General features: G+C 42.4%; 1 protein-coding gene across 2 annotated transcripts in view; it reads right to left on the minus strand.

Annotated features, from left to right (window-relative positions):
- Window positions 1–338: 338 nt before the first annotated feature.
- ADAMTS9 (ADAM metallopeptidase with thrombospondin type 1 motif 9) overlaps window positions 339–12,098 on the minus strand; it is a 169,695-nt gene continuing 157,935 nt past the window's right edge. The window contains exons 39-40 of one of the 2 annotated variants that reach the window (XM_036868421.1): window positions 3,782–3,876; window positions 339–1,852 (exon numbers count right to left, since the gene is read on the minus strand). In XM_036868421.1, the coding sequence (XP_036724316.1) occupies window positions 3,787–3,876 (90 nt within the window). In that variant the 3' untranslated portion in view covers window positions 339–1,852; window positions 3,782–3,786. The remainder of the gene's footprint in view (window positions 1,853–3,781; window positions 3,877–12,098) is intronic. The other variant, XM_036868422.1, reaches the window with a different exon arrangement.

Raw genomic sequence — 12,098 nt, forward strand, 5'->3', positions numbered from 1 at the left:
GAAACTACTGTTACATAATATTAACAATTAAGCCCCCAGACCCCACTTCAGTCTCGTCTTGTTTGCTCACTTGTTCCCCATCACACAAACAAGAGGTTTCTGTCTCTGAGTTTCAGAATAACCATTTCAACTGATTTAAGTGATGAAAAGACAAACCTTGGGGACAGTCCCCATCCTTTATCTGTCTCCAGAATGGCAAACACAATCAATGGGATTAAGAAAGTCTGCATTTCTTCTCAATCTGGCAATCTTAAAAACTACAGATATGTTCATTCCAATTTGAATCAAGAGTCCAGAAACCATGTGAAACACAAATGTTTGGATGTGGTCATGGTATTTATTCATAGTATATTTTCACAATGTATTAATAATGGAGAATAACACTTATTCATATATTGATATAACTTTCTGGAGCACTCTGGAGTTTGTTTGGCTTTGGGGAATACTGCCAGGTTTCTCCTAATCTCTTTGGTTTTTGGAAATGGGAGGGCTTCTCAAATCGAGTGTCTGACATGGGCCATGACCTTTCTTCAATCAGGTTGGAAGGGCAGAAAGACCACGGCTTTGGCACTTCCATTTTGGAAAGGAGAAAAAAACAGGACTTCCAAAGATGAATGGAATCCAAAGATTAATGGGAGATGAGAAAGACTCAGGCATCTTGTACTCCACAGTTCATTTCTTCTCATAAATGCCACCAGTTACTGCAGCAGCCATGGACACTGGCAGGGTTTCAGGCTCATGGCTCAAAGGCGTCAAGTCACCAGCTAATGTTTTCATACAAAAGTCAATCCTGATGACTAAGAATCCGGTTCTGAGTTTCTCCAGGTGTGCTGGGGTGTCGAAGGTCACCCCCACCCCGTGCATCCTCTGTCACAACTGTTAACATAGACACCATTTCAGAATATCTTGGCAAAACGCTGAGCGGCTCTCATTTGCTCAATGTCACTCTGTAATGAAGCTGCTTGCGGGACCCTCCATTTAACCACAGAGAGACCAAGGCACCATGAACTGAAGTAAAGTATTGATAAGAATAACAACAACAAGAACAAAGTCCAACTCTCTTCCCAAAAAGGCATGTCCAAAAACAAGGGTAAACAGTTGGTCTTATTTTTTCCAAGTGATTCTGTCCACTGGAAGTTGTCCTTTAGCTTCTCCCTTTTATTAAAAGCGTTTACATTTCTGAGTCTGATGATCACTTAAATACATACAACATTAGCACCAAGGCAGCGACTTTTTTCCCAGAGATCACATGAAACTGAATAGATATTTAACATAATTAATAGCTGGTACAATCTGTGACATCACTGAATTACTGATTGGCTAATGATACGTTCCTAGAAATGCCAAAAGTATCCTCACACGATTCTTGTAGCACCTTGATGGCGGCTAGGTTGGTTTTTTAAAAAATTACAGTTTTAAAAAAGTAACAATAAAACATTTACAGATAGAAAGTAAACAATAGTGTACCGTGATAATGAAGGATCACTTTTGTCAAAGTACTACATATAATGTAGAGTACGTAAAATGCAGTGGTCTGACTGCAGGGGACAAAATAACGTGAAAGGCAGTCATAAAAGAATCATTTTACGTACAAAAATATTACATCACAATAAATAATTTCAAACATAAATATTAAACTTTACATCATAAGGATATTCCACATTTATATACACACACATATACACGTGTATATATGTGTGTATATATGTATATATATGCATATGTACACACACACACAGGCATACAAGTCCTCACACACATACACGCTCACACACACACACCCAAATTTTAAGGTGGAGGTATTTCATCACTATCCTTCATCCATCCCATAACGGCTTCCTCTTCAGAGCACCTGAAAACAAATGAACCAACCAGGAAATGTAAATCTTCTGTCTCAAATGACATAAGTCAAGAGAAGGTAAACCATAAATTTTTACATATAGAACTTGAAAATAACACTTGCTATTTTCTCTGGATTTTAAAAATAACACTTGCTACAAGAAACATGGAAATTCCAGGGGTGTATAAAGAATAAAATAAAAACCATTAGCCTGTGATTCCCCCAACCTGAGATAGTGTTCTTCAAATACTGCTGTATTTCCTTCTAGCCTTTTTTATACATACACGTAAATGTTATGTATCTGTGCTCACTCAAATGTTACTGTACATAAAATACATATAAAATTTACTTTATTGGATATAAAATATATAAAATACATATCAGATGGGAATCTCTAATGGATACCTGATGACTCTGCCTGCCTCTCTCCCCTCTTTTCTGATAAAGTCCTTCTGGTTCTTTGGCAACCATCCCTCTTCCAAATGAAGCTGTCAGTCAGTCACCCGACTCTAGGTGGGTATATGATCCCAGTCTCCTGGACATTGTGATTGGTTTGGAAATGGCCATGTGACAAATCAGAGCCAGAGTTCTTGTGCAGAATAGATGCCGGAGATGAGCATTTACTTGGAGCCATGAGCTGTAAAGATGATGTAAGCCTAGAACTGCCAGGGACCATGGTGTGGAGGAGATGATCTGCCTGAGAATGAAGCCACTTAAGAAGCAAGCATTGTTGATGGATGGAGAAAGAAAGAGTCCTGATGACTCTGAGCCTCTAAGATCCAGCCATGCCTGAAGTTAGACCACTGCTTGGACATCTCAGTTACTTAAGACAGTAAGTTTCTTTTTCTTTTTCTTTCTCTCTTTCCCCGCCCCCCCCCCCCGTGGCCTCCTGAAGTGGAAATAATCCTAATTTGAGATCATAAGGTTGAATATGGATTTTTAATTAAACATTGACACTGATACATTAAGTGTCAACTAGGTATTCCTTTGCCAGGATCTTGAAGAGCCTAACAGGGTAATGGGATAATGCTGGAAGCTTGAGGGAAGTTGTAGGAGGGTCGCCTGAGTTGGCTGAGCCCTTGTACGTGAAAGGCACTGGGATGAGAAAAAGTGATCAGTTCAGTCCTCTGCCCAGCAGAGGGATCACTTGCTGGCATACTGTAGTTACACCAGGAATTGTCAAACTTTAACAGGCACGACTCTCCTGCGGATTTGTTAAAATGCAGATTCTGACTCTGTAGGTCTAGAATGAGGCCTGAGATTTTGCATTCCTAGTAAGTTCCCACGCGATGCGGATCACGCTGGTCCTTGGATCACACTGTGAGTTACAAGTGTGCGGAAGAGCACATTAACTGAGAGGCTCTGGGGTAGGACACTCCTGGGTTATTGCCAAGGGAATCCATCTGACCTTAAGCCAGCTACTTAATTGCTGTGGATCTCAGCTTCCATCTGTAAAATGAGGATAACGGCCCCAGACTGTGGCTTTGTTGTGAGGATTCACTGAAATAATGCCTGCCCGGCGCTCGGCATGGTGCCCAACACACAGTCAGGGCTTAATAAACGTCATTTATATTACACTTGTAACAGTCCTTGGCAGCATTTCTCAAAGGGTGATCTGTGAGTCACCTGCATCAGAATTCCCTGCATTAAAAATACAGGTTTTTGGATCCACCAGAGACTTAATGAAGCAGGACTTCTAGAGATGGAGCTCAGGGAGCAGCACCTTTAATAAGCACTACAGAGGAATCTGGTACAGGACGTCTAGGGACGGCATGTCCAAGAATGGAGAACAGATGGCCTCAGGCACATGACAATAGATGAGCAAGAGAGACAAAGGTCAAATAGCACTTCACCTACCTGGGGGCCAATGACCCGCCCACATCTGCTAATCATTAGGCTACAGAAAGAATGAGACAGAGTCAGAGACAGACAGACACTTACCTTAACTATAACACTCGAACCTCCAGGCCAGTGCCAGAGGATGGAGCACATTTTCCACAGTAACCACCGCATTTCCCTATGACTCGGGTACCATCCTGCAAAGAGATGCATCATCTTAGCCCACCTGCTTGGCTCGTATGTTTCCAGGGCTTGCACTGGCTTTTAGGGAAATCATTCCTGTACACACAGTAGGTAGCACTTCTGAACAAAAGCGGGGCCCAACATCCTCACCATGGTCTAAAGTGGGGCTGATGAAGGATGGCCTGTGGGCCCCTGTTTTTGTATGGCCCACATCTTAGCAGATTACACTTCAGTTTTTCTGCCCTAGTGTTTTCTCATTCTCAAAGAGGATGAGAAAACACTAGGGCAGAAAAACTGAAGTGTAATTTACCTGTACTTCTTCTACACAGACCATTCATGGAGACTAATTCCTTGGTCCCTTCACACTCAGCATGGTCTTCTCAAATAAACAACTGAAAAGTCTCAGTAAAATCTATCTACTGATCAAGAACCAAAGGAAACCACTCGAAAGAACTGCTTTGCTTTTTTTTTAAAATAAATTTATTTTTATTTATTTATTTTTGGCTGTGTTGGGTCTTTGTTGCTGCACGTGGGCTTTCTCTAGGTGCAGCGAGCTGGGGCTACTCTTCACTGCGGTGCGCGGGCTTCTCACTGCGGTGGCTTCTCTTGTTGCGGAGCACGGGCTCTAGGCCCATGGGCTTTAGTAGTTGTGGCACGTGGCCTCAGTAGTTGTGGCTCATGGGCTCTAGAGCGCAGGCTCAGTAGTTGTGGCGCACGGGCTTGGCTGCTCAGTGGCATGTGAGATCTTCCCAGACCAGGGCTCGAACCCACGTCCCCTGGGCAGGCGGATTCTTAACCACTGTGCCACCAGGGAAGTTCTTTGCTTTTTAACTGATTTTTTTTTTTTAATAAATTTATTTATTTATTTATATTTATTTTTGGCTGTGTTGGGTCTTCGTTTCTGTGTGAGGGCTTTCTCCAGTTGCAGTGAGCGGGGGCCACTCTTCATCGCGGTACGCGGGCCTCTCACCGTCGCGGCCTCTCCTGTTGCAGAGCACAGGCTCCAGACGTGCAGGCTCAGTAGTTGTGGCGCACGGGCTTAGTCGCTCCGCAGAATGTGGGATCTTCCCAGATCAGGGCTCGAACCCGTGTCCCCTACGTTGGCAGGCAGATTCTTCACCACTGCGCCACCAGGGAAGCCCTTAACTGATTACTGATGTAGCTCCCAATGTTAAGAACAGCATTTATATTTTATGGTTAAGAAGCAAACCGAGAATACTATTTCTTGATATGTGGAAATGATATAACATTCAAATTTCAGGGTCCATAAATAAAGTTTTATTGGAACACATTCACGTCCATTCATTTCCCTCAAGTCTGTGGCTGCTTTCACGTTACAACAGCAGGGGTGAGTGGTCAAGATGGCCCTTGTAGCCTCACACTGCTACTCTGCACACACGTCACAGTGACACTGTAACGTGATAGTGCTTTGAGTGCCATGAGTGTTGCTATATCATAACATTTTCTTTTGTTTCTTTTATTACCAGTATATGTCAAAACAAGAAAAGAAGACAAAAGTAGACTTTACTATTACACTTTATTTTTTTAAGATTTTTTTTTTTTTAATGTGGACCATTTTTTAAAGTCTTTATTGAATTTGTTACAACATTGCTTCTGGTTTATGTTTTGGTTTTTTTGGCCATGAGGCATGTGGGTTCTTACCTCCCCAACCAGGGATCGAACCCACACCGCCTGCGTTGGAAGGTGAAGTCTTAACCACCGGACTGCCAGGGAAGTCCTGACTATTGCACTTTTAAGGTACAGTAGCATGTGGCTTATTCTGTTGTCACATTTAGATGGCAAAGTATTGTGTTCATCATGCAATGACACTGCAGCTGTGCTAAAAGAATACAATATACCAACATCACCACATTCAGCATGTGTCACATTATTCCCAACTCACAGGAGAGCAACGGTCAAGAATTTAGAAAACTTAGAACAGAATATCTCACCATAGTGTAATTCTTCACAAAAATAGAAAATCAAAATGAGCAAGAATAAAAGATGAAAATGTGTAAGTTTCCAAATGGCTCATTTGTTAGCAAAACAAATGTTTTCTCTGAGTTAATGATACCTTGTTTAATTGTAATTGCTGAAGAAATGTGTCCAGAGAAAATCAACTTGTTGAAGACTGGTTATCCTTTTGGTAAAACCAGTTGCTCAATAATTTAATGACATTTGGGAGCCGCATCAATAATCAATTAAAAAACAAAGCAAATAATTGGAGTGGTTTCCTTTGGCTTTTGGTGAGTAGATAGATTTTACTGATACTCTTCAGTTGTTTATTTGAGGAGACCATGCTGAGTTTGAAGTGATCAAAGAATTAGTCTCCATGAATGGTCTGTGTAGAAGTATTTCAAAGAGATTAAGAAAACACTTGCGCAGAAAAACTCAAGTGTAATCTGCTAAGATGCGTTCACAACTAATAATGGTGAGAAATATGTGCGGAGCGGGAAAAGCTTTAGTTGGACTGATTTACAAAGCTTGTGAAAATGTAAGATGTTTAAAGACTGTGAGTATTCATTGTGGAAAATACATGAACCTACCTGGTGTTACATAACCGGTGGTGTTAATAATGAACTTCTTTTTCTATCATAAACTTAACCTTCATCAGTTTTGGAAATTTGGGGTCAGGACCAGAAGCTGAATACCCTGACTTATCCTAACACACAGCAGATTGACGACTCAGCAGTGGTAAAGTTTTATTGTGAATTTTGAGCTCAGGGCTGGGCTTAAAATTTTTCTGAACAAGAAGAACTGTTCTCAATCACTGTCAGTGAACACTTAATGGCTTTGGACATTATCTTTTGCTACTGACTTGATAATGTTTCTTAATGAGTGGGAGCTAAAATTACAAGGCAAAAACTGCACTTATAGGCAAAAGTTATACTGTGGTAAGGTCATTTCAATAACTAACATTGTTTGAATCATAAATCATGTTAATAAGGCAGGTTGCACACTTCCCACTCCGTCAAATGTTAAAACAAGAAGCTTTATCGCTATTCCACGTACATTTGTAGTGGATATATTTTCTGAGCATGAAATACAGTTCCAGTGGTATTTTTTGGACTTGGACGTAAGCGCAAAGGAAATTTTCATATTTCAAAATCCATCTAATGAGGTAATTGAGGAGCTTCCATCTCACCTTCAATTACAAGTGATTCATCTGTAATGTAATGACACGCTGAAAGGCAAATATCAAGTGAAAAATCTAATAGAATTCTACTAACGTCTGCCAAGGCATGAATATGGTCAACTAAAATGATATGGTTGTGGACAATATTAGTATCTGGCAATACCTATCCCTGCAAAATGACATTTATAAAGATGAAGTAGAGAAAATCTCAATTCAGATCAGCATTAACAAATAAACATTTAGAATCAATTTTGATAGCAGAGAACACTGGATTAAGCAAAATGTTGTCCTCTCTCAATATTTCATTCTTTTCCTTGGTAGATCTGGATAACAAAAATTTATACTCAATTATTATTACACTTTGAATTTAATCACTAAAATTTTTATGTGAATTTGTTTTTGCTCTTGTCATATAAATACGTATATAGTATCAACGATTTTTACCTCTTGGCTGGCAAAGTCTAAAATATTTACTAGCTGGTCCTTTACAGAAGAAGTTTGCTGAACCCTGGTCTCCAGCCTTGTACGGGCTGACCCTGCCTGCCTGTCTGGATTTGTCTTGTCCCATCTTTTCTCTCTACTCCCCCTCCTCTGCATTTCTTTGGGTTGTTCTTCTAACATGCCTCTTATAACACAGGGCCTTTGCACATGCTACTCCTCTCACTGGAACTCTCTTCCCTCTCCCTCTCTGTGTGCACCGGACCACCCAACTTTTGCCCGGTAAATTCTTCAGAACCCAGCCCAGAGGCCACTTCCCCTGAGAAACCTTTCTGACGCAGTTACCTGCTGCACAGCACCCTATAACATGGGGTAGTTCTCTCTTTATGTCTGTCTTCCCCCTAGAATGTTAGCCCCATGATGGCAAGGCCAGTGCCTTGTTAAAAATCCAAGGGTTTCCAGAAGCTAGCTGTGCGTGGCTCACGGCGGTCTTAATACACATCTGGCGAATGAGTGAAAGAAAAAGGCTGAGCAAGTACACTCTTCTTGGTGAACTGCAATTCAGATGGCCCTGCTAATCAGTCCCCTCAATGCTTCCCCACGCTATGAAAAGCTCCTTGTTTAACTGTGGCACCATATCCCAGTTTGTAAATTACCATGTCATATGAGCCACCCCCTACCCCTGACTGCTGAACAAGGTTTGGCATCTAAGGTGTTTTACGTTTTCCTCTACTGGGACTAACGCTGGTGTGAACCATACTTGTGCATGCATTTCAGGATATCTTTGGGCTGTATTTGATTCATATGGTCAAAATATGAAAGTCTCTTGAAAACAATGGATACTCTCACTTAAAAAAAAGAAAAAGAAAAGGAAAAAGGAAAAACTTTCCAATTTTGCAAAAAAAAAAAAACAAACAGAAAAAAATAGTTCTACTCTTTTAAAAATTTGCATGTTTTTGATTATGAGTGAGGTTAAGTTGGGAGATGGATTTCGATCACCCTACTTGGTCTTGGTTTTAGGGACCCCTGTTAGTTTTGGAGCTAGTCTGACACTACCAACTAGATTTGATGCCAGACCAACCGGTTTTCTAGCCAGGAACTTTTTCTCTAAGCTGAAGTATAGGTCTGGTGGCCCTAAGGATGCTGACATAGTAGGAATGTCTTTTGTCTCATCAAAGCTTATTTTTTACCCAAACTCTTCCTGCCCTGGCAGCAGAGATCAGATTGCCTCAGGATTGTATCCTGTCTTTAATAACCTCTTTACACCTCAGTTTCCTGGTGCATCTGTAAAATGGGGATAATATGAGTCTCCCTTTATAGGTTTGCTGCAAATGAAAGGAAGCATACAAAGTGCTCAGCAGAGCAGTTGGCCTAATGTGGTACTCTATAAGTGTTAGCGATCATTGTCATAAAGGTGCTTCTTCTGTGTGGATTTCCATCATAGCCTGTTCTCATGGAGATGAGGAACAGTCTGAGTAATTACAAAATCGCTGATGCTAGCTCTGCAATGTTCATGTTATTGCATTAAGTAGGACTCAATCTGATTTAGGTAAAGGCTGAACTAAAACTTATTCCTATTACAGAATAAAAAAAATATACTGAGAAAATGAATAGCATAAACATGATTGTCATGGAAACAGTGCCTACTTCAGAGAAAAAAGGTATGTTTTCCAGCACTTTTGAAGCACCCGCTCGCATACAATGAAACACTAATTGGAAATCATTTTTATTTCTTCATTAAAGCAAGCCCTCTAAAAATCTCTTTCCAATAAATATTTTGTTAGTAGAGTTTGAGCTATTACATATAATTAAAATGAACGACCTCTGTTCCATTAAGAACAGTTTATAGGGCTTCCCCGGTGGCACAGTGGCTAAGAATCTGCCTGCCAATGCAGGGGACACGGGTTCGAGCCCTGGCCCGGGAAGATCCCACATGCCGCGGAGCAACTAAGCCCGTGCGCCACAACTACTGAGCCTGCGCTCTAGAGTCCGCGAGTCACAACTACTGAGCCCGTGTGCCACAGCTACTGAAGCCTGCACGCCTAGAGTCCATGCTCTATAACAAGACAAGCCACCGCAATGAGAAGCCCGCGCACCGCAACGAAGAGTAGCCCCTGCTCACCGCAACTAGAGAGAAAGCCCCCACACAGCAACAAAGACCCAACACAGCCAAAAATAAATAAATAAAATAAATAAATTTATTAAAAAAAAAGAATAGTTTATAGTTCATACTTTTCACTCATTTCTCTGCTTTTTGCAGTCAATATGACCAAGGTAGGTTGACTCATGTAATTTAGCAAAGCCAACACATCTTTGATTGAAATGTACTTATTTGCATTTCTTTGCAGTATGCTGGGGATGAAACTGCCCATAAAACACAGTATTTGGTTGGTTTTTTTTCCGACTATAGTCCTAATCACACTTATATATACGAATATATGTATAAACATCTAACTTCTATGGATTCGTACAGAATAAAATGTACACATATATAAAAGGTAGTTTCACTCTACTTGTCTGTAACATGATTTTCATACTTGGTGGAAAATTGGATTTTCACAGATGAATTGTGGGTTAGGAGGCAGCTTATGGTAGATACGTGAGGACTGATTCTATGCTTGCTATGTGCGTGCACACACACAGGTATTTATCACGTGACCTTCACTCCACTGGTTGTAAATGAACTAAAAGATTAAAAGATAGGAACTGAGTCCATCTCCCCCATGGTAATGCAACTTTCATTAATTTTTAATTTCAAAGCAATTCTTCCATTTACAGCTCTTCCCCTAGAATAAGGAATGACCGTTGGGCCCCAAGGCCAGGTACCTCAGAAACACAGGCCCCCAGCTCCCTGTGGACCCTGCCCATCCCCCAGGTACACGAAGCAGCACAGAGACCTGAGGGCACCTCTTCCATCCTGCCCTTCACTGTGCCTGGCTCTGAAGGCCATTCCGGAACCTCCTCCTGGACAGAAGGCCAGACAACAGCTCTGAGAAGGGGCATCTTTCTGTGGGTGGGGGGATCATCCCGATGGGGGCTGAGGACCCTTTCACATCCTGAGCACATTCATGAGTTGAGGTTGCACAGAGTATCACCGGCAAAGGAGCTCAGAACGCCAACCTTTTCTCTCCAATCTCACAACCGGGCCAAGCCCCCCTTTCTGTCTGGCTGCCCATCACACACAAGCAGAGTAGAAACTTGGTATCCCTAAGCCAAGCCGGTACAGCTGAAGCATCTGTCTAGCGGTCCATCCCTGGGTCCAGGGGGCGTCCCACATGCCTTACTCCCAGGTGGGATGGGGCCCACATGGACAAAATCCATGCGGTGCAGTGGGGGCCAGCCAGGTCCAGGCTTAGCCTCTGCTCGGGCTGCAGTCCCCTGTCCTTCCATTGCTAGCAAGCCTGCTTCCTTCATCACCTTGACCAATTCTGCAACCTTACGGCAAGCCTCAGGCCTATGAAAATGTTGTAACGTTAACAGCTAATACTTACTGTGCCCCTGCTGCCTGCCCAGTGACACGCAAACAGCTTTATCTCCCTATTTCATTTATGCTCCGCAAGAACCCAACTGGGTAAGGACCACCAGGATTCCCATTTTATGCGTGAAGAAACTGAGACCCCTGAGAAGTTAAATAACTTGCCCAAGATGGCAAGGCTAGGGCTTCCCTGGTGGCGCAGTGGTTGGGAGTCTGCCTGCCAGTGCAGGGGACGCGGGTTCAAGCCCTGGTCTGGGAGGATCCCACATGCCGCGGAGCAACTGGGCCCGTGAGCCACAACTACTGAGCCTGCGCGTCTGGAGCCTGTGCTCCGCAACAAGAGAGGCCGCGACAGTGAGAAGCCCGCACGCCGTGATGAAGAGTGGCCCCCGCTCGCCGCAACTAGAGAAAGCCCTCGCACAGAAACGAAGACCCAACACAGCCAAAAATAAATAAATAAATAATAATTTAAAAAAAAAAAGAGAGATGGCAAGGCTAGTAACAGCACGTCCAGCGATCTGACTTAAGGGTCTGGGGGCTTAACCTTTATACTCTGCAGTCTCTGTAGGCTTTGATTTCAGTACCCTCCCAAGAATCTGATGAGAAAGCTGGAGGAATGGGATTGAATGCATATAAATTGCCCAATACATAGGGGCTATTTCAATAACAAAAATCATTATTCTTATGAGTTAAAAAAAAAAAAAAGAATTCTTCCCACTACACACAGGCAGCCAAGAATGAACCTTGACACTGAGACTTGTTTTCACCAGGTCTGTTCCTGCTGGTGAGACCATGTTCCTGCCCTCCATGTGGTTCTAGTAATTCAGTTTTACCCTGAATGACTAGCGTTTTCCTTTAGTTTCGCTTGGGGAAAACATTTTATCGCCAAGCAGGTTTGGAAAATGGAGGGTTTCATCGTGTTTTTCTCTCTGTAGCTCCCAGCAGAAAAGTGAAGGAAAGTGAGAGTGATGATGTGAGGGGTGAATCAAAGCAGGGCTATTTGGAGAAGAGATTAGGACTGGCCAGGATCTGTGTGCTGTAGAGGAGACCAGCCTCGGTCCCTCAGAAGCAAGACGGTGCTAAGTCATGATGGGAGCAGGACATTACACAGTTTTCCAGAGTGTGTTCCATGGACCACTGGTAACTCAGGGAAATTAAAAGGCATAACTTTGAAAAGAAGGCTCTGT

Source organism: Balaenoptera musculus, chromosome 11 (assembly GCF_009873245.2).
Source record: "Balaenoptera musculus isolate JJ_BM4_2016_0621 chromosome 11, mBalMus1.pri.v3, whole genome shotgun sequence".
Lineage (NCBI taxonomy): Eukaryota > Metazoa > Chordata > Mammalia > Artiodactyla > Balaenopteridae > Balaenoptera > Balaenoptera musculus.